The 27,390-nt window shown below is 33.1% G+C and overlaps 1 protein-coding gene across 5 annotated transcripts in view; it reads right to left on the reverse strand.

The window, feature by feature from the left end:
* The window catches only part of Fife (regulating synaptic membrane exocytosis protein fife), a 210,823-nt gene that overhangs the window by 24,527 nt on the left and 158,906 nt on the right, over positions 1–27,390 (reverse strand). For 2 of the 5 annotated variants that reach the window (XM_076374246.1, XM_076374245.1), the window contains exons 16-20: positions 16,655–16,833; positions 16,478–16,516; positions 15,471–15,686; positions 12,596–12,927; positions 8,049–8,249 (exon numbers count right to left, since the gene is read on the reverse strand). In XM_076374246.1, coding sequence (XP_076230361.1) covers positions 8,049–8,249; positions 12,596–12,927; positions 15,471–15,686; positions 16,478–16,516; positions 16,655–16,833 — 967 coding nt within the window. Of the gene's footprint in view, positions 1–2,751; positions 2,897–8,048; positions 8,250–12,595; positions 12,928–15,470; positions 15,687–16,477; positions 16,517–16,654; positions 16,834–27,390 lie in introns of all 5 variants that reach the window. The other 3 variants (XR_013001417.1, XR_013001418.1, XM_076374247.1) reach the window with 3 other exon arrangements.

Raw genomic sequence — 27,390 nt, forward strand, 5'->3', positions numbered from 1 at the left:
TGAATGATTCCTGTTATTCGACTTATAAACCATCCTCTTTAAGATGTGAAAGTACACATCAATATTTCTGGTTTAGAAATTATTTAATTGGATGGTTAAATAAACTTTATTAACATATTTTATAATTATTGTACACGGCAATATGAAAAATTTTCTTTGTCATTATTCAATGACATTAATTTCATTGTATTCTATAAGTGTTTGCGCAGGACATTTTTAAAATTGAATTTGTATGAAAAAATAAATTGAAAACATACAATATAATTTTCTAACATCGAAAATTTGACACGCACGTAATAATATTTATATGAAGTAGAAACGGTACTCCACGAACAGACACATTCATTAACCGATTTCTATTCAACAGCACGCGCACTCGACAAGCATTCAAACACAGTTATCTCAAATCAAAGGAAAAAAATGTACTGTATGTTTCCAGAATATTTTTTCTCATAGTTTTATTTCCTTCCCGATTGCATCATAATTTCGAAGATACTCTTTATAAAATGCTGGAAAATTAGCATTCCTTGTATAATGGTATCTATAGATATGAATATTAAATATTATTGTATTCCAAAAACGACTTGATATTCGTTACTCAAATGTTATATTCCATTTAAGATTTAATGTTTATAGATTATGTATATTATAAAAAGTAAACACAATAAATTTTGTGATCCCATGTTTTCAGCCAATGGTAACAGGTCTTATGGAAAGTTCTTGCGTATTTTTTATATTATAGTAGTTAATATTAGAATATTTATTCGTTAGACATTATTTGAGTAAAATTTCGTCTGAAATTATATTATGAAATGTAAATTTAATAGAAAAAAAGTTATTTAACCGATTAATTATAACAAAAATAATATTGATGGTTCAAGTCATTTAATATAGGTAAGCATTTTTCGATTACATAAAAATAGTGATTGTTTGATAGTATTTTTATACTAAAGAATACTCTCGTTCAATATAATTGGTGATATTTTTAGCGTCGCCACATTCTTTGTTCAGCTAATGTAAATTAAATTTTGCTAAGAAATTTATAACAAAAATACACTATGCTCTAGATTTCCTTTATTAAGAATGAAAAATATATATAAATAAATAAAAGTACCAGTTTTTGTTTCTGTTTACAAACTTGTACCGAGTTTATAAATTTTCGTTACAAAATAAACGATCTCGAAATTCCTTATTCCTCAATATAAACCATTAGGACGCATCCAATGTTCTCTCAATAAATATAGTCTAAATCATTTATATTAATCATATGTGTCCTCAAATATAAAGATCAATTTATTAATCAACAACCAAAAAATCTTTAACCTCGAACGTCCCTGTACAGTTTCCGGTAACACGAGAGAAACAATTGGTAACTGGGATACAGTACATGTTTACCTTACCGTGAGGACACTTCTGTGGCTGTAAGAAAAAACGCCGCGTGTTACAATTTCACGGAACGTAAATTTGTGCATTACTTGAATTGTGGATCGCAGAATCTACGTGTTCATCGCAGATACATGAAATACATAAAAATACAGTAAACAAGATACGCAGAAACAAGTTTTATAGAAATAAAAGAATATAACAAAACGATTCAATTGAAGTTCAATATTTAAATTTGATGCCTTACAACTGCTTTTTATCTTCTGTTTTTATCAATCTACTCATACTCTACCTTATTTTGTACAAAAAAGAATAGCAATTATATTCTACAATAGCAATTATATTTCAACAAAAACAGCACAGTCACATTACAATCGTACATAAACATAAGAAGATAGACAAACCAAAATAAGAAAAGAACAAACAGAAATAATCATTCCTGTTTTTCCTCAGTAGTACGAAAACACACAAAAAATAGAAATGAAACCAAAAAAAGAAACAGGAAAAAGGAAATAATCATTGCATTTTTTCCCACTCAACGCCATCTCGCATCTTTTCGATTCTATTTCTTCACGGTCTGTATCCTCTTCGTCCTTTAATAAATTAAATCGTAAGTCGGGATCATCGTTGCTTCGTTCCTTCTACATTTCATTCGATTAATTTGAGACTTTCGCAATCAAAGATACTATGACAAGTGTTCAAACTTTCTGGATGTAAACCGTATCCATTTGAAATAATTTCCCGACGTTTCTGTTAATATATTTCAAATATTTGCAATTCTGGATAATTTTATGATTTTTATTTAGATATAAATATTGAAATAATAAAGTGGGAACTTGACAAACTTTCATGTGAGTTAACATTGCTTAATCAAACATATATATATATATATAAGAACTTAACTTTTTCCTACTTACACCTTTGTATTAAATTAAATAAATTAAACCGTTCACTAAAATTATCAACAATTTCATTATTATTATACATCATACATATTTTCTTAAGAAAAAGTTACTGTTCTCTTGTTTTCATGAGTTGTATACCAATTGAAAACTTCTTTTCGGCTGGATTGCCGAAACGGACGTGTGTCAGGGAATCATTCCTGATGGACACGACTTACACCCGGAAACTTTGACCACTCATCATATACATCCTTCGTTCAACGAAAGAAAAAGAAGTGGACGCAAGAACCTTCCGCCGGTACAAATCATAACGGAAAAACGGCGGCGAGATAACTCTCTCTCGTGTTTGTCTGGGGGGAACTGGGTCGCAGCATGGTGAACAGATGAACAAACCGATAAGGCAAGGCAAAACACGTTCGGCAAAGAGGCAGAGACAGAAGGGAAAAGCAAGAAAACTGTGTCTTACCGGAAAGCCAGTGACGGTGGTCCACAGTGTCCTGTGGTTATTTATCGAGGTGGTATGGAGTGCGGCAGTGGGAAGGAGGCCGAGTTACCGGTCCTCGGAGATACAGGCTCGCACTGCCACACAGTAACCGTTGGGACTACGCACGCTGTTGTCGTTGATTCGATGATGGTGGTCGGTTGGTCGATCGGGAGCCCACGATTCGCCGTTGATCGGGGTGTCGGGGTTGTGACGGTATGGCCGACGGCGTTTCGACCGAGCGAACCGAGCATTTTGATCGACCATTATGCGTGTCAATGATTGCCGGACGGTGCCGACCGAGAAAGGAGATCAAGAGAAATCAACGGAAGGCAAACGAGAACCCAGGATGAGGAGACCAAACAGAAAACGTAAACGGTAAACGTGAAAGTATAAACAGAAAACTGCAGGGATGTAGAAAAGAACGCACGCCGTCGTGACGTCGCTTCTCCGTCAGGCGGTTCAGATATATGAAAGAAGACGTACACACTCAAATATAGTGAAGTAACGATCAGCGCAAATAGCTTTTGGCACTTGGCGTGTGGATATCGATAGTGAAACACGGTAGACACGTAGACCACTGTGGTTGTATTTTGTGTGTCATTTGGTAACACGGCTTTGGAAAATCCTGCGCGGCCACGGGAGAGAGGAGAAACCAAGTTTTCCTCGTTTTCATACTCACTTGGTGGTCCTTCTCGTCTCCCTTGTTCTATTTTTGTCTTTGTTTTGTTTTGTTCTTCGTTTGGATTGTTCGAGATCTTTGCTTCGCTTACGTTGTATATTTTTTCTCTTTTGTTTTTGTTTTTGTTTTGTTTGTTTGCCAATCACTTTGTTCTTTGGTCTCGGATGTTGGGTCGTTGGTGTCTCAGGCTGGCATAGGCGGAACTCAGCGACAGGCAACAGCGGCGCAACAGCGATCGTACAGAGATGAACAAAGAGCACATATTATTGCAACGAAGTGATCTTTTGGGAATGCCAGCTTCTCCATGAATAGACAGACAGACAGACAGAGATAGGATGATGCGATTTCGCACTGTCCGAACGCGGGCCATCCGGTTTTTCTTTCTGTTCGATCGCGTTCTCCGTGCGGAAGGCGGACGGTCGTTTGCTTCTGACGATCGGTTCCGTCGAGGAACTCGGAACAGACACGAACCACGTGGAAGATTTATCTTTGGTTCGAGATGAATGATTCGTGGGAGACGCATTAACCTCTTACCTTACAATATCGTGTCGGACTCGTGGCGAAGATTTAAAATAGAATTTAGGAAACAAATATTATTCAATTTGTCTAAATGCAAATACCATGTTATTCCTCTTTTATCAATGGTTATAGCTTAGAGTAGGCGTTGATATAGAATAAGACTGGAATTTTCTTTTGTTTTGAAGAAATTATTAATAACGAAGTAGTTAGATGAATTACGATTCGAAAGGAAATCATAAGTCAAGGGGTTAATCTTTATGTATAGTCATGAATTTAACCTTCAACACGTTGGCGACCATGGGTCACATGTGTGAGTTATTTGTTAGCCAAATGGATTAACTTCACTTTTTGAATTTGTTAAGATTTTATTGCTAAAGCGTTTCATTGGCCATTAACTTTTCGTATTTAAAATAAATTTCCTTATTGTTGGATATAGCATTACACAAAACTTGCAATAATAATAAAAATTATTTCAAAGTTATACTATTTTATACGTTTTATATATTCTTTAAATTAAAGCTACACCTATAATAATGAACAAAAGTACGTTCCACACTGATTATCTAATTTCCTATTTAAAAGAAATTTTCTATTTAAAAATCAGTGTATAACTATTGCATCACTTTTCTCTACTTTTGGTTTTTTGGAGTTAACCGATTTGGTTAATGAGTGGCTCCTGTGTGACACAAGGATCCGTTTAGAGAGCCCGATGTTACATATGTTGATTAGCGTTGTTATGATGATATTAGCATATATTTGGCGTATGAAGTACCCTATTGCCGCTTTGATTATATCAAAATACCATACGTATATGACATTTGTATAAAATGCTTTGATTAGTTTATTTACTATGTTTCAAACGTGTAAGAATTATATGAATAACATATTGCGTGCAACAATCGCAAGAAACCATGTAAGTCTGAAAAGAAAATTACTGGTTAATGTTAAATATTTTCGTTTGCAGCAACTAATAAACAAGTTTATTGTATTTATTTGTTTTTACTTGTTTAAATATCTCTATATAGCAATAATATTAATTATATGAGACGTTCATTTTGAAAATGGCTTAAGTCCATTAAAAGAAAAAGAAAAGAATTGTTAAAAAATAAAAAAATAGTATAGAATTGGAATTGTTACAACCATTAAGTTCATTTTTCTGGAAAATGGACTAAAGCCACTTTCAAAATAAACGATTCATATAACGAAACTTTCACTGGTTTCAAAATTCACGATATTTTATATACAGGCCTGTGAGACAATACGTCTATATTTAAAGGTTAACACGTTGACTGCAAGAAAAATATCACAGTTCCATGTATCGTTTATTCTTTCGTAGCAAAAATAAGAAGGAAGAGTTACTTAATTTTTGATATCGCAATTCTTACGTTACAGTTATCCAGTTATTTACACTATTGAACATTTTCACTGGACATTAGTTATCTGACAAATTAAAATTGTTTTCAAGTAATTTGGAAGATCTGGTCATCGATGACTGCCGTGGTATCTAACATATTTACACGTTACCGAAAACGATAAATCTCGATTTTTTATGTACAAGTAATCGTTACCCACAAAACCAAATTTTTGAGTGTATGAATACGGAACAATATATTTTGACATTACATAAAAAAGTGTTGATATTTTCAGTGCTTAATAACTTTGAATGCCATATTGTATACATAATTATGTCTCATTTGTTGATAGGAAACTAATTAATATTTATTTTACATTAATATACATTAATATGAATTAATACGTATTAATATGCATCAATATGAATAATTTGGCATGGATTAATATGAATAATCTTTACAAAACACAATTATAACAACAATTTAAGTATTTTCCGTAAACATAGAAATACTATATGAAGAAGATAAGATTTGGGAACTTGGTTTTGAAAACTTGATATTGCATAAGAATCTGCATTCTAAATATGTACATAATTGCATCAACGCTGCGAAAATTCCGTAGGGTTGATTGAACCCAAAGGTGTTTAAAAGTGCAAGCGTATAAGAACTCTCATTGTCATTATAAACATTAGATTAGTTTCTTTCTGTTACAATCTGGTTTTTTATGTTAAAGTCGTCCTTGGAAAGTAAATAAGGCCTTTTCTATTTTTATATGTACGTATAAACTTCTACAATAGATATAAATTGTTTTATTTTAAAAAATAAAGCATCTCATATGGTTCACAAATTTTATGGTGAAAGTGTAAGATTGTTTAAAATTCATAATTGAAACAGAAAGAAATGGGATACTAAATAACTGCACGTTTCTTATTGAATGCGAGGAAAAATGAAAGTAACAATTCTTATGAAATGAAAGTAATGATCTAACTATGTTAAATGATTAACCAATCACAGTTGATGTTTTCTTTATATGCAATACCTTTGTACCATCTTCCACACCAACAAAACAATTATCTTTCTACAACTTTTGTGAAACAAATTTTCTTCTAAAACGAATGAATTTCCTTCTAACATTTAAAATACATTTTTTGTAATTTTAAATACTTTTAATTAAAGCGAAGGATTGAATAAATTAAGAATAGCATTTCCTTTATTTTATTCTATAGTAAAATTTGTCTGTGTCTCATATGCAAACGTCTAACAAAAAAAAAATCTAATTAGTAAAAATACAAAAAAATTTTGTTTGATAAAAAATATAATTTTTACAGAATGGAACGTATTGTTTGATTTATCTCAGCCAAACCAAAGATAAATCCGAATTCCATCGATTATTCACAAATATCCGATGAAAATTTCCACTTATATCGTCAGATGCCCGATCGAGGGACCGAATATACAGTTGCCGTAAACGTATTGTGTATCAGAAGAAACAGGGAGCAAATAAATGGTAAGACTATTCGCACGTGACGAACCGTGGTCGGTTAAGGCTTGAACCGCTGAATCATCTAAATTGCTCGAAGCTACATCGATTCTGTTCACCGGTATGTCAAACAATGCGATACTCCCTTCCAGGACAATCCAGTTTCCGTCGGAGTGAACCTTCGAAACGGGAGCGTCGGTAAAGTGTCCCGGGACTCTACGGTGGCGAACATGTTCGCAGGACACTCGAAGCGTTCGCTCGGTCAAATCGCTTGAGTTCGATGGGAGGTGATCGCACGAAGGCACACACAGAGAAAAAAAAGGGGGACAGTGGTGGAAGAACAATGAAACACACAAAAGTAAGAAGTAGATTCGAAACAGAGCGAAATATATGCGCGGCGTCACACAGGGAGACACACAAGTGTTAAAGAATACAAAAGGCTCGATTGGGATGACGGCGCCAGTGTACGAACGTACAAAAAAGATGTATCAAAAATGGTACGGACCTGCATGCATACGATATAGAATAAGAAATATTCGCATCAGCCAAAATAAGTGCATCAATTCGAAACAAGTGTTTACAAGACAAGAAAAAATAGAATCAGAATCACTCGACAAACCTTCTCGTGATAGACTACGTAATCGCTACCAGGCTAGTCGTGTTCGTGAAATCTCGAATCCCTTGGTGCTAGGATATCTTTGGAACGGTGCCCGGGTGCCGTTTGTTCAACTAATTTTGATCGATCGTGAAATAATAATGATTGACTGGTTTTCATACGGTTCACCGCTGCATACACTTGTATATGCATGTACGTCCGTGCACACATATTTATTCGCATGCGTACGATACGCACGGGACTGGCCGACGAGGAGGATTCGATCTGCTGATTGGCTGGTGGACGAAGATGGATTGACGATCCAACGATTGAAAACGGTGAGATGGTGAGAAAATGAGAGACGAGAAGGAGATAAAACGTAAAATATACGTGCGCGTGGGATACAGACAGACAGACAGACAGACAGACAGACAGACAGACAGACAGACAGACAGACAGACAGACGGACAGACGGACAGACGGACAGACAGACGGACAGACAGACAGACGACAGACTGACAGACAGACGGACGGACGGACAGACAGACAGATAGACAGGCAAACAATTGCAGGAATTGATGAACGAAGTGACGGACGGGCCAGCGAATGGTTAGGCGAAATGATAGTCCGGAAAAGCGACATAATTTTACTCACGGCTCTCGCGTCTTTTGTCTCCCGAAAGACTCATCGTCCTGCTTAGTTCCCCTTTAGTCGCTTTCATACGTTGCCCATGGATAGTGCGCAGATCCTCCAAAAATTCCTCTGGGTCCCTCACCTGTCTGGTGACCGAGCTTCGTCGCCGGTCACGGTGGTACTGCATCATGGCCGGCATGTCGGTTTCTCCCATGCTTCCGCCTATGCAATAGAACAGGTGATTATTACGGATCGAACGTAGAGAGCATGATAATCAATTTTCTTGCTATGTCAAGTGCGACCTGCGCTGATTGAATCAATCTGGATTCGATTTACATTAAAACTACCGAGTAGTTGAATTGACTTTTTGAAATTTCTCTATAGGAACTCCGAGAGTGCATCTGCCGAGACTTCAATTAATTTACAATTCAATTTGAGAATTGTTAAATCCGGTAGTTTTCTGGTGGTTATTGAATAAAGGAATCGTGACATTCTCATTATATTAATGGAATTTAGTAAATGCATGGATTGCAACCAATAAAAGTGTAATTATGATCTTGGTGAAAAGTAATTAATTACATTCAAATGTGTTTCACTGGAAGCAGGTATTATATTTACAGGGATGAAAATAATGTACAAAATCTACCTGTTTTTGTACTTGTTCTGGTGATAATGACCAATTAAATCGAGCAAATAAAAATATAAATAAATTAAAACATTCCAACTCAGACATTTCGTTGCCAACCGTGACCAAGGACCAATTATCTTTTCGTGTCACATATTCCTAAGTTATTTATGATTTTTTAATGCACAGAAAAAACCATGGCTACAATAAATATTTAATTTTAAAAATATTAAAATTATTTTATACATATGTATTAAAACTACGTACGAAACGCGGAAAATCTCGCCATGCGTTCTTAATCCATTCAAAGTACTGAGTGCATTTTTTCACCTCAATTAAAATACAGATTATTTCTGACCGAACCAGTATTGATCTTTTATATTTGAGGTTTTGATTTTTGATGCACATCAAAAAATGATTATCGGGCACAGGATTAGACGTAATATTAATATCTGTTATATGCTATCTAACCACATTAATATCTACAAAGTTTTTCTACGTTCATTTATAAGTGCAAGCTACAGAAAAATACTAACAAATATTAACAAATACAAATTAATGCATTACTCTTAAACATAAAATTAACACAAAATATTCAATGCACTAATATTTTTCAATCCGTCTTAAATCCAATCGTTTTATGAAAAATATGGAACCCAGACGGTTTTTACCCAGTAAGGTCAAGAGAGCAAAGACTGTGATTTAAATTAATGAGACCATTACAGGTAAAATTAATCACATACTGATTTTCAATACTCCATCATCTCCAGATTTTTTTCAGACGCTTAGAGATTAATTTTTCCTTCAGTAACTGCAGATATTTAACATAACGATTAAAAGTTCCAATAATGAATATTAAATCTCTAACTTTTTTTCTTGTCTTAACTCTTCAGTTCCTGGTGATATCCTCTTGAAACCATATATATCAATATTAGTAAAATGCGAACCAGTTGCGAAGCTATTAGTATAAAATCGATATAGTAATAATCACCTACTTCTTTGACAATTGAACTAGCATTTTTCGAAAAAATATTTATTTTTATTCAAGTAGATAAAGTAGTTAAGAAATATTCTGAAAATAAATATTTCTTCCTAAATGTTTCTATTTGGGACCTAAAAGGTTAAATGTTAATATTATTGACAGAATTTTATTCCTCGCAATTAAGAACACTCTAACATATAAGTGTTGAATACGTATATTTAATAACTTCACAGGTTAAAGCAAAACGTAGAAAAAATAATAACGTAAAACAAGGAGAAAGAGGCACAAAGGAAAAGATATTACACGACCTTTGACTCGATTCTACCCGTTAGTCACGAAGCGTTCTCATAAACGGTGTAAACAGAAATAAGTACTTTGAAGTCGAAGGACCACTCTGAAATTGAAGATACTGCAAAACACAATTCTCTATTTGAGAACAAGGACGGAAGCGCAGATAAGTACCATGGGTGACCTGAAATTTCCACGACGGTATCTGGACTCGCTGGAACTCTGATTTCCAACCCTGACCTAGTTTTTAGCAGATATAATTCCAAAGTTAAACAAGCAGAATTCAAGCGTGTCGCGCCCCTGTAAATCTATCTTACGCTTACGAGCTGCCGAAGTAATTTATTTTTGTGGAACCGAATGGTTTAATTTGCATGCCAAGGGGAGCTGACCAACGATAAACAACTTTAAAAAATAGACAAGAAGTTCGATTAACTGCATTTATTAGGTCAAACAATAAGTCTTCCCTGGCTTCCACGAGATTATTTATATTATTATTTTGAACATACTTTAAAACTTTCTGGAAAAAATGTAATCATACTTGTTTCACAATTTTTTCTTGTTTCTTCGGTATAGCTAGTATTTTGGAAGACTTCTTCTGTTTTTAAGATATTTTTGTAAATTGTTACTGAAGATATTAATATGTTTCAATTTTTGTAACATTAGGAAATAGTGTGAGTCATAGAATAAATAATATTCAAAAATGTCATCAAATTTTTAATTTAAGTAACTTCGTGTTAGAAACTTATAAGAAATAAACTAATAGTAGATTCATCCTTTTCACAATTATTGAGTTTTTGATACTGAAGAATTAAATTTAAAATTTCTCTGCTGAGAAAAGTAAACCGCGACATAGTACATCAGTCTTCATTCTTCGACAAAATGGTACCATTTTTAAATTTGCTGTTGCTTTGTTTTTCACATTCGTATTCACTCTCCTAACGTTCTTGCCAGCTTTTTCAGTCCTCTAGGTCAAGGTTCATTTCTATTATCTTACTACCGTCCAAAAATGATCCATACCACCTATAATCCTATGTCATAAATAGAATACAGGTTGACATATAACTTGATCCCCATAAATCCATTTCATTTATTTCAATGATTTTACTGTGAATTAAATATTGATCCTTATCCAACACATCGATACTGCTTTTTACAATGCATCAATAATACTCACAGGTGTACAATTTATAAAACTGTACATGTCAACGTCATCGAATTAAAACTACCAATGAAGGTAGAATTGAAATTGAAGAAAAGAATTGTTGAACTTTCATTTATTCTAAAGGTTTCGTAAATTCTAAAGTGTGCAAGTAGGGTTGCGATCCAATGAAAGACATCCACGAGTAATCGCCTCCCTTTATGCAGGCCAGGTCTAAAAAATTGTGTAGGTTGATGGAGATGCACCCGTTTTTCCATTTATACAGCACTTCTTTTTATACAAGTTTCTTTTTTACGTCATAAATTATGATACTATTTATACGGTACTATTTATACAAGATATCAATTTACGCAATCCGAATTTGGTGACACCAAGTAAAATGTACTTTTGTTTTTTGAAGTGTCATTATTATTATTTCTATGTTCAGCTATGCGAAAGAAGTATGTATTTCTAAAACTTACATCAGCGTTTCCTTCCAATATTTTGCTTTCTTTTCTATTTACGCGATTTTCATTCACACAAAACGAATTCACGTAAAACGGATACTCCGCGTAAATGGAGGGACGAGTGTATGAGAAAGCTTTCGTCGAAACCTTTGATGTAGGTAAGTACGTGTCCTCAATTTTGGCGACCTTGAAATATTACTTAGACCCGGTTACCAGTCTTTATAGACATATGTTTCCAACACTTTCAATGAAGCACAGGATAAAAGAGATTGTGCACGAGAAATTGTAAACGTTCGAAAACGTGGCAGTGTTCAAAATGTAATAAGGTAAAAAACTGTACTTGTGAAATGAATATGATTTCGTGAATACCATTTTGGATGAGTAATTGATTTCTTGGTTACTGTTTAATTTGTTGAATGAAAATATTGTTGCACTTTTATTTGTAATTTTATTCATTCAAATATGTGCGAATTACTTTTTAAGATAACTCTAATCAAAGAGAAACTAACGATTCAGCAAATATACATTTGCCAATTTTACGAGCACATTTAAATCATTTTGGCACTGCAATTCTGAAATGTTATACTGTAACAAAATATTGAACAAAAAATGAATTTTCAGCGTTGCCAGAGTTGTACACACACTGAAAATTGGTTCTTAAATAACGTTAAAATATTTTTCTCTAAAAATGTACATCTTATGTATCTGGTTTCCACAATATTGCTACTTCTTGAAAAATAATTTCAGTTTTATTACTAGACTACGGATCAGATTCAAACTGTTAAGAATATAATTAGAAAAACAGAATTACGACAGAAAGTGATTTTTCTTAACGAATGTTTTTTCAACTAACGGATGTTTTATATATTTTTCGAAACTGCGTACATTTTGTGGAAGTTTGGACTTTCAACTGTCCTCTTAATGTAGAAAAATCCACAGTCTACTTATTACTTTCTAGCTGAAATTTCTCTTTATAGAATAAATCTTCATATTGGATATATTTTTCGATACCATTCCATTCGAAACGTTAGCTCGTTCCAGTTTAAAACGTAACTGGTGCGTACTTACGTTTACTATCGGTGCCACCTTGACTTTGGAAACTACTCCTCCGACTGCCAGGCAAGGATCTACTGTAATCCCTGTTCAGTTCATATGGCTCGACTTCCAGTTGTTCAGATTGACTGGAACCTCTTCTGGAATTTGTATGCCAAGCATGGTTTGGATGCAAGAAGCTGTGCTCGGGACTTCCGCTGTCGCTTTGCGTATCGTCGCTGTAACTTCTTTCGCGCAGATCTGTCTTTCGTAACAGCCTTTGGGCAATTTCCGTTGAAAGAGAGCCACGGGGAGAGCAATATGGTGATTTGCTTGCTCGCAGTCCTCGTGGATCTTCCAGGCGATACCTTTAATAATTAAGATTAATAAATAATATTAACATATGATTAATAAATAATATTAATATATGATTACTATATGATATTAATGTAATTAATATTGCTTGTATAATGTCGCACAATGGTTTTTGATCATTAAACCTTCTTACGTTATTTCCCTTTCTGTTCTTTTTTGATCCAATTACATTTTCATGTGCTTAACATTGTTTCATTTATTTACCTTTTATTCACTTAGTCATGTTCTCATTTTGTTAAAGGTACTTTTAAATTTGAAAATAGTGTTAGAAAATCATAATTGGATTGTATATTTTTAATTTTTCAATAATATTTCAACTTTGTAGATAAACTGAGGAACGTAGCAGGGTTAATAATTTGAGTGTCATGTCGCCCACATACGGGTGACACATCTGTCAGTCAAAAATTGAAAAGTAGAATTTGATTGACGTCGTCAACACCTGGCGACTTCCGTTACTAAATTATTTAAAAAAGATTGTGACGAGGAAAATTGTTTAGTGATGTAAATAAATAGACAATAACGTGAAATAAAAATTGTATTACTCTATTTCATTAAAACTAGCATTTTAATAAAAGCTTGCAGTTAACTGATAATAGTTATTTATGCAATACTATTATTATTGTAATCATTATAATGATTACATTAATTATAAATAGATGAATATTACAACTAATCTTCAAATATTTATACATTTATATCTAACATGTTAAATGAAAAAAAGTTACATTAGTCTCCGTAATTATAAAAATTTGTTTAATGTTATTCGGAAATGTCAAATTCATTCAATAATTCTTTTCATCTATGAAGTAAGGTTGAAATATCATGAAATGAAGAGAACAAGAAGATGACGATGGGTTCCGCGCACAATTCTCTTCTATGGCCCCTTACCAGTTCAAATACTAAGTATTAACTTAATTGAAATTAGTTTACGAGTTATTGTCTCACTGGCAAGTCAATTTCGAGGAAAATGACAAACAGAAAACTGAGTTTATTGTCTTTATGTATCATGCTAGGAATCAGAAAACCATCTCAAATTATTCTAGAGGAGACGTGAAAGGTTTATGGAGACTCTTGTCTTGGAAAATCTTAGTTTTGAAGTGACGCAGCCTTTTCAAGGAAACCAGAGGTTCGATCGAAGACGATCTCCAGTCTAGGCGACCTGAAAAGACAACATCGATGGAAATTAAGGAAACAGAAGAACAATTTATATTGGAAAATACCGGTTTTAGGAATACAACAGTTCTTTATATTTTTCTTGTTCTTTTTTGCGCCAAGTTTTTATCTTCCCTTGTTTTCCGTCCCTGTCTGCTAGGTTCCTACTTTATTATTTATTTATACAAGGACCATTGAATGCAATCGTATCATGATAGCTTGGTATAAATTTCCATGCAGTGCCTAAATAATTGATACTTTCGTATTCCCTGGCTTTTACGTTACAACGTTGTTTTAACATTAAAATGTAATTAGAGAACTGTATTAACATATTCACGTGTTTCTTATATCCACTTTGGAGGGATATTTTCATTCCTTCAACTTGATCAATGATTCATGCGAAAAATAAATGTCAGATATATTTTTGAGATCTAGTTTGTATCTTATTTTAATCAAAATCGGCGGATGTCATATTAATGTTTTCTTTTGCAAGTTATATTAATCATAAAATAAATATTAAATAAGGAATTATAAACAGGTTTCTGTAGTACTCTGATTGCACTTTGTTCAAGTATTTGTATTATTTAACTAGACTATTGTAGAAATATCATTATGTATATAACAGTGATAAACGGTTTATATATGTTATAGTTTTAAAATAAATAGTTTAATAAATAATTTAAACATAACGGTTCAATAAACAGTTTAAACATAAACACTGATGAACCGAAGTATTTTCTTAGATAAATTTTATTTATTTGTAATAAGTGGATTTAATAAATTCCATCAAGTGAAATAAATGTTTTGGAAACAGATAAATTACATTTTAACCAATTTAGAGAGATACAAAAGCGATATAAAACAAAACAAAAATATGATCGATTCATGAAAGAAACAACGAACGTTCTGAAATTGGGCGCCCACTGTGGAATATAGTGGTGTTCAAAAGTTTCCAGCCACATCGTTTTTGGAATTGAGTCCATGCCACACCGATGTACCGTTGTCATGAATGCAAAGGGTATGGCCACAAAACACTAAGTGTAATTTGTTAAATACCATACATTAAATTATTATGACAATATAAAACAAGCATTAAGTATTTTCTTTTTTAAACACTCTGACCAAAAACCTTTGAATATGCTGAATTATTTATTTTTTTAAAAATATGTATAAAAAATAGATGGTGTTAAAGTTTTTACAGTATCCTCTCATACAATATGTCTTTTGTATGTCATAACAACAAAAAGTTCTTAAAACTTTTATTGTATAAGAAAAGTTCCAAAAACGTTCTGGCAGATAACTTTTGAACACTTCTGTATTTCTAACATACATAAGTAATTCAATTTAGAAGCATTTATATTTATATGTTAATTAGAATACATACCACATTGCCCTGTCATTCTCGAGAGCTCGCTGCAAATCAACGTTGCATTCGCCGAGGAAAACGTTATCACCATCAGGACAGAAATCCCAGAGAGTCACTTCGATTGCGCGCTGCATTAAGCTTTCACCATCAACTCCGGAAAAGAGTAATGTCGCATTCCAAATTGGCTTTTGACTCGGCTCGGCGACTACTGTTTTCAAGGTAGTTTGTTCACCACTGCAATATTGTAGACGAACGATACATTATACAGCGAAGAACTTCGAAACACTTAATTTCATGAACCTTTGACTATTTCCATTATTCCTATTATCTGTTAATTAGACGTTTATTTTCTATTATAATACTCAGTTACATACAATATATTTAGAAATCTGATTAACTAATGAATAGATATCTATTTGATATTAAAACATTCAATTATACAGAATACATTTAGGAATCTATTATTTATAATTCTATGAGAAAAATTGTTATAATAAAAATCAATTATTGCATTAGACATTTATATTAATAATAAAAATATTTTCTTAATCTTTTTTATTTCCTGTCTCTGTTTGCTTAATTTGAATGTTGAACTAAACAATTAATTTCGTTATATTTACCATCGTGATGTCAAGTAATCATTTTGCAATAAAAATTCAAATAATACGAGGATGCAATACAAAATAAATTCATTAAAAAATGAAATCAGATCATTTAGGAATCAACAACTTAAAAAGTCTATACAAACTCATCGTATTAATGAATCCTCAAGAAAATACATTATAATAATAGAAAAATATTGAACTTTGGTTATATACACATATAAAACAATTTTCCAACCATTAACATAATATTTGAAGCCAAATAAAAATCAAATGTCACAATTCCGTATAAAATGCAACATGACCTCGAAACCTTATAAAACAACAATCTTAAAAAAAAAACATCCTTTCCAAAAATCAGAAAGTTTCCGGTAAAATTATAAATAACAAAGACACATTTAAATTCTCATTTAAATGAAGCACCTTGTGGAATGTCTTGAAAATTGACTGTGAGCCGTAAAGCTGCAAGCAAAGTATTCTTGTTAGACGGAGGATACTTTACCAAATAGAGACGCGAATTCTACCTTTTTTTTTTATTAAACACAGAGTTTATTGTGTCATCAAGGAAGAATCGCTATGAATTTTAAACGGGTATCTTACCACACCGGCACAAGGACCAGTTTAGCATACGCTTCTGGTAATGTCCCATAACCCGTGTCTTCCCTCAGACATAAATCGTCCGCCATAAAAACGGTAACGATCAGCTCCTTGCGGTCCGCCTCGTACACAACTTGAATTTGCACCCGGCCGGACACCTGCTTCTCTTTCGCGATTTGCTCCTACAATAAAGGAAAGGGAACATCAGGATTGCCATTTCAAACACAAAATGCTGCCATCGATACCGACGAGATTACAGAGAGTTCATGATCGAATACAGACGTAACCCATTCGTTATCTTTGAAATTAAAACGGTAAACATTAGAAATTCTATTTGATCGGAATTCAATTAATATGATACAAAGGGATCGTTTCTATAAATGAAGTTTACGAAAGGTGAAACGTCTGGATTCCACTCGCAACTCCTACGTGAAAAGTAAAAAGGCAGACTCATTTTCTCATGCAAAAGCAATTTGTGAAGGGTTACTCGTTGATAAGTTGAGATGAACAAGAGCGAGCAAACTATGTGTGTTGAGGACCTTTCTTTTGTGAGGAATGATTCTAAGCGGAAGGTGCATTTCCGGTCGAAAGCTACGGGCTACGGAAGCGTGATAGCGAGCACCAGTGATGAACATCCCGCGTTTGATGGATTAGGTGAATCTTCTTTACGCTTGGTATCAGTGGCTGTACACGTTTTGCTTGTTTAAAATTTTGTCCTTTTTAGATATTCTGGTTATACGCGTGGTGATGATGAACGTTAGGCAACCGTTCTCTGTATCTTTCTGGTACTTCAGGGTGGAAGTATCATTCAATTGGATTATTGTTTAATGAGAGCTTTCTTAATATTCTAGAGATGTTGGAAAGCAAAAGTTATTGTAACAGATTTTTAATCTTTTTTGTAGATTATAAAATTCTATGAAAGTATTTTTAAATATAGTAGAAATATTTTGTGTTCTTGATTAAACTATTTTTTTATATCTGTATTTACTATTAATTAAGTACTGTATTAACTGTATTGGGTATTGTTTTGAAGATATATTGTATAAGACAATGGAAGAATAGGTAATTATATTCATGTTGTGCATTGACCTGAAGAACCAAAAAGTAGCACTGAACAAAATTGACCTATATTGTTATTGGAAATCTTTGTAAAATTCTGTACATTTTGTAAATAATCAGAATTTTTTAAGTATATTGTTGAAAGAAAAGTTTCGTGGCACATTTCATAAAATTAATTTAATATTAGTAATAAATACGCCTCCGATGATAATATAGGAATATTCTACATCTCTGATGTCATAGGAATATTCTTAATTATTTATTTGTAATAATATTACTAATACTATTCAAATTTACCAGTTACTCAAAGTTGCGTAGCACTGTTGTTCTTCAATATTTACTTTCAATTTGGAAAAGACCAAATAGTTAAAGAAATTAAATTAGGTAAATATCATCAGGTAACCAAACTGAGCAACTTCTTTTGAATTCAAACAGTTTCAGTCATCTCCTTTTCCGTCATCTTAACTATGTGAGAAGAATCAGAAATGTTTTCAGAGTTTGAATAACTGTAATAGATGTATTTTGCAAAGGTAAATGTACAAAATAATGTGAATACGAATAAAATAATTGTTATTTTAATTTATATTCAAAAACCTTTTATAAAAATTACCTATATGTAAAATACAAAACAAAATGATAATGTTTCATACGCATTATTATTACCATATAAGAATCATGTCGATATTTAGAATACAAAACGAAGGAAACTAGAATTAATATCATGATATAAAGTATAATTAAAATCTTCTTTCAAGTGACTAATTAGTTTACAACGTTATTCCTTTACAACGTTATTTACAGCGATATAAACATTAAAAAAAGAACTGTTTTGTTTGTGTTCTGTATTATATTTATACTTTTGTTTTCAAAGTAATTTACAAAAACATAATTATAGACGAAGTCAATGAAGCATGCCGTTACACAAGCCGTGGTAGCAAAACAGTCAGCCTAAAAATACTAATAAAAAATGATAATCAAGAATATTTAATATATGGCTATAAAACATTGTTACAGAAAGGGTAGCAATTTAAACATACTACTTTTATCAATACTATATGTATTTTTTAATTTTCATGTTAAAAAATTTTAGATAATTAAAAGTTATAGATAATTTGTAAAAATATAATGTTTTTTAGAAGGCATTTTCATTGTGCGTAGTATCTACTCTAATTCATATAGATAAAAATGGAATGACTTGTATGAACGAACTGTACCAATAATATTGATTATAAAAAATATTGTATGTACAATAAAAAGATAATATAGAACTGCTCAAGTAACATCATATCTTCTGAATCCTAAATAAATATGTTCACGTAGGGAAAGATTGCGCCAAATGTTACATTTCCTTCTTGTAATTAACAAAATTTTCGTTTCATTACGAATTGCGAATGTTTTGTAATGTTTATTAAATGTTGAAGTAGCGAACAATTATTTAACTCTTAAAACTCGGATGTTATCTTGTCAAAAACAGTTTACCAAATATCCGTCATGTCCTATTTTATGCAATCATTTCACTATATTCATTATATTCAAGCATTAAATAAATCTCAAACATATAAATCATTTGCATCTGATTATAAAATAGAACATGCGTTACGGAAATAAATTATGTTTAACAAATTAAGTCGCGGCGCTTTTTCGGCCTTAAAGTTAGTAAGGATGTTCCTTGGCGCACAGGGCATTCAGGAAACGCGACGAACGAGGCAAAAGAATTGTCAACTACCTCCGTGATAACGAAATTTTTACACGATCGGAAAATTTGATGCGTGACGCTTTGTTTCACAACTGATATTCTCGCGAATCGATATCCTGCGCTTCCGGTACGTTTTCGACTGCAAGTTCCAATTTGGCGGCGATCAGTGGTTAGTACGGCTATTCCGATCCAAATAAGTACAAGTAAGGTATCGGTACTTTCGATTCGATACTAAGTACTTTTGGCATCGATACTTTGTATCGCGACACCTATTCGATATCGACGAAATGTATTTAATAAACAAAGTATCGATATAAATATGTATGGGGTAATTTCTGGGGGATAATCATATTTTCTTTGAAACGCAATTAAATGATAACTGAAAGACTTGGAGCACTAGATTTGATTTTTAAACAAACTTCAATTACTTTCTTACAAAACAATTAACAAGAATTAAAATTACAAATATTACTATTATATTATTTATTAAATATTATTTGTATCAATTATTTATACGAGATAACTGAATTGGCCATCTCCCCCGCAATTACTCTATTAAATATAGTTTGTATTTCCCATACTCTTTATGCGCCTTGTGTTATTAGAGTTTTCTTCTTCATATATTATTATCTTCTTGTTAGCCTGCAGATACTATTCAGTTATAGGTCCCAAACCTTTTGATTCGTTATAAGCAACTATCTACTTAGCTTCCTTTCGAAGCAAGTAACGATTAAAAGTACCGATACCTTTATGGTAACGGAACATCCCTAGTGGTTAGAGATCGTGCAATTCGCCTCTCACGCTCATAACCCCAATCTAAAAGCTAAAAGTGCACAGGGGTAAGGGGAGACGTTCACTCGCGGTGCTCAGTCAGGTGCTATACGCCTCTCACATTAGCTTCATCGACCACCAAACTAAAAGTGCACAAGAGCAAGAGAATTCTTCCACTCAGAATGCTCGGGGCGTTACGGCATTCGATGCCTGCTTATTATTGGCGCACGACAATAACAAAGGACGGAAGCGAAACTGAATGCGATGAAGTGAGACGTAATGATAGTAAACAAAATTCTCTATAGTTCCGTCAAAAAACAAGGCGTCCCGAACATCATGAGTGGAGCAGTCCCTTGGTCTCTGTGCACTTTTAGTTTGGCGGTAGACGGAGCTAACGTGAGAGACATATAGTATATCCCATTATTTGAAAGAAGAGCCTTGGAAGGAATGTAAGTCTAAGTCGACAAAATCTAGTGTGTTCTCGGCTTTAGTTTTTTTGCGATTGGTCGAAACAATTAACAATTATTAATTATTTGGCATTAGAATTCTTACATTACACTGTTGTTAAGTTATTTATGTTATTAAATATTTTTAGTCGACAGCAGTCATCTTGCATATTGTAAGCTTATTCAACAAATTCGGAAGCATCGGACATCGGTGACTGACATGGAATTTGACGTGTTAAACAACTGACAGTAGTTATGGCAACAGTGACGCCTCAGTTTCGGTACAGCGGCTGTGCATTTTTAGCTTAGTGATCAGGTCTATGAATGTGAGAGGCGAATTACACTTGAGTCCACGTTTGCGCGATCGTACACGCCTGATTTGGCGAACACCTTTAAAGCCGAAGCAGAGTCGCGGGAAAAACATGGCGTTGGTATTCTATGTGCAACGATGACAAGATACGATCTTTTTGTTCATGTACGCTTCCCCTGTCCTCGCCAACAATGGACAGCAACGAACCCAAACGCGTAGATTGTAACACTCCACCGGCAATATGGACCATTAACACTAGATTTACGGACATTCATGGAACTGTTTCTTCTATTGTTTTCAGAAAAATTGATGTTCGTTCATTTTGATTTTGGAAATTGAAGGTTTAAAAATAGACATTTAGATAGAGGTTTGACACTAAATATAACGTGAACGGTCAAATGGCCGGTTTAAAATTTGATTTCAAATTCTCTGTTTTACTTCGCCCATTTAATATTAAATCAATTACTATATTCGATTAATAAGTTTCTCAATTTTTGTCTTCCTTTCTGTTTCCAATAAGAAATATTTATCTATTTTAACCTATTCACTACTAGAAAAATTAAGAATTTATAACCCAGGGTACCAAAAATTGACTTCAGAGAAAACAAAATTATTCCTTTATTTATTGTAAATAATTAATTATTATTTATTATTGTTCATTAATTTGTACCCTGAAATTGTTATACGTGAAAAGTAGCAGTTAATTCAAACTTATAGCGCAAACTGCGAGGTATCTGGTGCTTGGCAGAGAATGGGTTAAATAGAGGTTTAAAGCGTCAAGCAAAATCGACGTAAATATTTACCACATAATAGTTTATAAAATTCAATATGCCTTAAATTGACACGTTCTGTAAACATAGTGTTAAAGGTCTATCGAAAATCTCATTTGTTCATGACTTCATTACGATTTCTAAGTTTTATTGCAAAACGATGAAGGTTTAGCTAAAGTTTCATTTAAATATTAAATTAGAAACTACACTAAGTATCTTACAATTTTTTCTGATTTTAATAAAACTTACAATAATGAAAAATTAAGCTTGAACGTAATAACTCTGTATTGCCAGGCACATTAGTGAAAATCCAGATTGCCGGAGGGTTAATCGAATTTGATACAAATGTAGAGCATTGATCAATTTTCGATATAGATTCTTTCACGGGCTGCTCAATTCCAGATCTTTATGCATTTATAGGAAAATTAAAAATGCAACACTGTATAAATATGAAAAAATGTAAAATGTCCTAATTGTAGTACTTTTTATAATATTTGCTACAAAAAATTAACAATTATATTCTCTATTATGTTATTATATCATTAGATTAAAAATTCTAATTTACATAAAGATCCGAAGTGACTGCAATTAACTGTAATTAAAAAATGTAATTAATTATAGACAATTATGAAATAAATACAAGTCGAATATTTCTCGATGTTCTGCACGAGTATCAAGTTTGATTAAAATTTGTGTGTTGGTTGATGTCCCTTGCGAGTTTAATATTCTTAATGGATCTATGTATCTGAAACCTTTATATTTCTGTCTACTTTTTGTTCGGAAAATATGAAATATTATGTGTACTGCCGACATTTTAGTTGTTTAAGCATCAGATTAAACGTGTTGCTTATACGCCTGTTAATTTACATTTATGATCATACATTTTCATGGTGTTTAGTTGTTTTGTTGCCTGATTTAAATCCAATGGCGTTGCATTCAATTCAATTGACCGTTTAAATAATTTATCTGCGAAGTAATTCCAATTGTGTCGCTAACTGAGTTTGATCAACGATGCAATCAATTATTGTGACATTTTCATGCGTTAAATCTCAAAACCGAGATGTTTCGTTCCTTTTTAATCCCGTCTCTGAACGTTGTACATATTGATGTTTAGACATTTAGTTCCCTGATTTAAATTCAGTGATACTAGGTCCAGTTCAATCCACCGTTTGAATAATTTATTTGTAACATAATTTCATTTGTGCTATTAATGAACTCTAATCAATGATGCAATTAATTCTGTAGAGTGGTTTTGAGGTGACCATTTATTTAGTTTGATAGAATCAATCACGGCTCGTTCGCTGCTACCTTTTGTTAATTTATTACTGTCCATGATGTCCAGTTTCTACGTAAATCGCAAGGAAACGAGCATTTGTCATTTAATTAAATTATTCAACGCTGCGTCATCTGCAGACTTGTTAGTAGCAATATGTGTTAATATTGAAATCATTGAGCAGTTAAAATTACTGGCTTGTAATATCACATGATAAAGCAATATGTTTCTTCTATGAATAAATCATTAAATTTTTTTAACGAATTAATAAATTGAATAGATTAATGATCTTTACATAACAATTTACATTCATTGAATATGTATTAATACATAATTATTTAAATCCTCATGGTACAAACCCTACAATTATTATTGATTACGCCTAACAATTTAAATGATTACTAAACAATTTTCTGAATATAAATTTTGTATACTTCTATGCCATGAAAATAATTCAATGTAGGCATCCATCAGTTTCATTAAAATTTTGTTATGAATGATACATGCATACATTTTAAAAAATGAAATTTAGAGATAAATGTAGTAAGAGTCTTTAAAATGGAATAATACAACAAACATTAATATTTATAGTATGATAAAAGTTAAATTGCGTACAAGCAACATTTTTTAATTACCATAAGCTCACAACGAATCAATGTAATGAAATTATATTTCTTTAAAATTTAAATTTGAATTATAAAATTTGAATTCCATGCAGTCATATGAAATAGTCGGTAACACACATATTCAGTATATAGCAAATAATAATTACAATATTCACAAAAATATTAAGTATACATATAAAAATATTAGATATATGTATATATATATGTTAAATTAAGTTAATGAATTCTCAGCTTCTTCAAAAATTGTCACCGAAACGATTTATGATCTCCAATCATAATTCAGCAAATAATTTTATTTTGCTTGACTTACAAGTAATTTTGATAGCGAAACATCTATCGAAGCACTTTAATATTAAATTCACGAAAATAGAAGGCCAATTGACGTTCTACCAAACTGGCTCATTTAACTAATTACAATCGTATCGCTAATTACAGTAATTTACTGCGCAAGAAAATGTTTCAAACAGAGTTTGCTTTTTTTACACGGTTTCGTTCATATATTCTCAACGAATAAAATTCTCAGGGAAAGCGTAAACCAAACGTCCGCGATTTCGTGCTTTTGCTTTATTTCTTTTTGCTGGCGAGCGTCCAGAATTCGTGAAATTTTTACGAGATCCATTTAAACCGTTCGATGTGAAGGGCTCTGACGTTTGGCGCGCGTATCAGTTTAAGAGCAAGTTTGCTGTTCATGTATCTGCACTTGGAAATAAAAGAAATTCGGTATGTAGGTAAACAGACGTACAAACAGATAGATAGATAGACAAACAGGTGAAAGTAGAGTGTGAGAGACAAAGAGAGAAAAAGAGAAACAGAGAGAGAACGAAAGAGGGGAGTAAGATTGAGAAAAAAAAGTATAGAGAGCGAAAGAGAAAGAGAGACAGAAGAAATTTATCCTGTGTTTCAAATTTAATCATAGCTAATGAAATATTAAATTTCTCAGGTTTATGTATACGATTATTAATTATTAATTTTTCATTCATATGTTTCCCTTCCCTAATACAGAAATTACTTTACAAAAATTAATTTTAGCAGATTTTTCATATGTGTACCTAAAAATGTTTAATTAATGAGACTTATTAATTATACTTTATACATCTTGACTTCTTTATTTGCGCGAAGAAAACTTTGAGAAATGTAAACACAGTAATGTAACATTTAATTAATTAAAATTTGAAGTGATTATTTTTCTAGAATTTAATCATTTATGAACTCATTAGAGATGTTGTATTGTTATCATTTCTAAATATAAATATTAAACAATGATTTTAAATATTGTTCCATTTAAATATGGTACTTGTATTTATCGTTCTACAGAATATAAACAGAACAGTAGCTATGTTACTTGGATAAAGTATTATGTTCTAAAATATGCTACGCATTCAATTAATTCAGAACAGATACAACTTACAGACAAGAGAAACTTCAAAGATGTTAAACTCAGAGGAAATTACCCTGTGATTAGGATATAATATGAAGAACTGTAAGAAACCTGTTATCGACAATTAAGAGCAACTCATTTATTATTTGTTAAATCGAATTTCTAAAAACTTTATCTCTTGGTCAATAGTTCATATAAAATAACTACGTTTAGTACATCGGCATGCCTTTGTCATTCATTACGGTCTAAATTCGTGAAACGAAGGCAGCGGAAGAAACGTAAACGAAGGCTTGGTCTCGGAAACGTTTGAAACGAACTATGGTCACTACTATACGACAAGAAGTAGCCATACTTAAACGACTGTAAACACGTTGATTGCCAAATTCAGCACTCATCGAAATCATATAGAATTAAAACAATCTTTTATATCGAACAGACACTGAGAAGTCAAAACTTTTCACAGGGATCCTAGTATCCTTTCTCATAGATGAAGAAATTTTTAAAAATTTTAATTTGTTCGATGCGTCGCCGAGATAATTCATGTTCACATTAATAACAAAGACGTTGTCATTCGTATTCGAGTGGTATGGCAGTCAAAGTGTTAAATGAAATGAAAAGAGAATGATGGCCGGTCGGAGAACGCAAAGGGGTACCAACGTAGGGGATGAACGAGCCGCAAAACAAAATGAAGGCTAAATATACAACTAGAGACGTGCCAGTTGGGAGATAGTATAGCATGAAGGGCCAATACGCTAAGTTTCGTTCAACATGGACAACTTACATTTTGTTTTCTTTTCTCTTTCGTCAGCGGGTCTATTTCTCTTTTTCTTTCATTTTCGTAGCCAAACAATTTCTTTAGGACGGGCATAGAAAGCGACGGAGGATCGGCATAACAATGATAGGTGTACTCCAATCCACAGACAAATGCCACATGAGAAACATAGAATTTCCTTATAATTTTGAAAATGTTCCTAGTTCTATACATCCCCTTTTCTACAGATCGTATTACGACTTTACAAAGGTAACATTTCACAATGTTCCCATGAAATATACGCTTCCGAATATTTCATAACACAATTTTTCTATGGAATCCGTGTAATCTTCATCTGATATTAATCCGTGGAACTGGTAGCACACGCAGTCTCAAAATTACGGAAAACACGTGAATCAACGTCGATGCTGTGAGGATGTCGTCGAAAGTAACACAGGGCGGAGTAAAGTTTAAAGATGAGAGAGAGAGAGAGAAGTATCTTGTGCAGCTTTGCGGAGGCTGTATAGAATAGTAGAAAATGCAAAAATGTAAGAGGGAGAGGGGCAAATTTCACAGGTAAAGAGAGAGAGAGAGAGAAAGAGCGAGAGACATTATGAGAGGTAGCAGATAAGGAGACCATATAGAGTGACAAGAAGGCGCACGTCTATCGGTTCATCCATGTTTAGACGATCACGCATCTGCGTACGTATACGCACGTATTGGACATGTATTTATGGACATACAGTTCACCTATCACGTCTATAGTGCCGATCACCAAGCTAAAAGTCCATAGGGGCAAGAAAAGACATCCACTCGCAGCGCTAGGCTCGGTAGTTATGGCAACAGTGACGCCTCAGTTTGGACATATCCTTGTGGTTAGCCGAGTCGCGCAACAGAAAACGTCAACGAAATCGAATACAATGAAGTAATCGAATACAATGACGAGATAGCAGACTATCTACAAACGGGAAATTCAGAGCGGCAGGAGGATCACTGATAGTGATGTCTGCATCAGCGTAGGTTGTAACGTGTACAGGAAACTTTACATCTCACTCCGCCACACTTAGTCTCGTTTCCACCTTTTGTTATTGCCGTGCGGCCATTAACAATAATGTGTTGAAGACCGAGGTGGTCTGAAATTGTGAGTCGAAGAATCCTCCTATCGCTCTGACTTTCTTGCTCGTGGGTAGTCTCCTATCTTGTCAGACAAGGCGTGCGGCTTTGAATCTGACCACTCAGGCAAGAGTGTCAGGTCGCAAGCACTTGACGCTATGTCTTACTTCATCGCATTCGATTTCGTTGGTGTTTTCTGTTGTGCAACTCAGCCGACTACAAGGACGTGTCGAAACTGAGGCGTCACTGTTGCCGTAACTACCGAGGCCAGCGCCACGAGTGGATGACTCCCCTGGTCCCTGTGCACTTTTAGGTTGGTGTTCGCGGCTCAAGTAATGAGAGGCGAACTGTACATATGACCTTTCTTCTTACATTATTTCGTGTTCGTACACATTCACATCTGTGTATACTTCCGGGGATCATCATTCACGTGCGATACGCTGATTTTGATAACTCTGTGCGTTGATGTAGATTTTTGTGACATACATATTCGAGTATGATTTTCTTTAGCTTTCTGTGTTCACTTTGAAGGATTTATTTGTCAAA

The sequence above is a fragment of the Nomia melanderi genome, chromosome 2 (assembly GCF_051020985.1).
Source record: "Nomia melanderi isolate GNS246 chromosome 2, iyNomMela1, whole genome shotgun sequence".
Taxonomy (NCBI): domain Eukaryota; kingdom Metazoa; phylum Arthropoda; class Insecta; order Hymenoptera; family Halictidae; genus Nomia; species Nomia melanderi.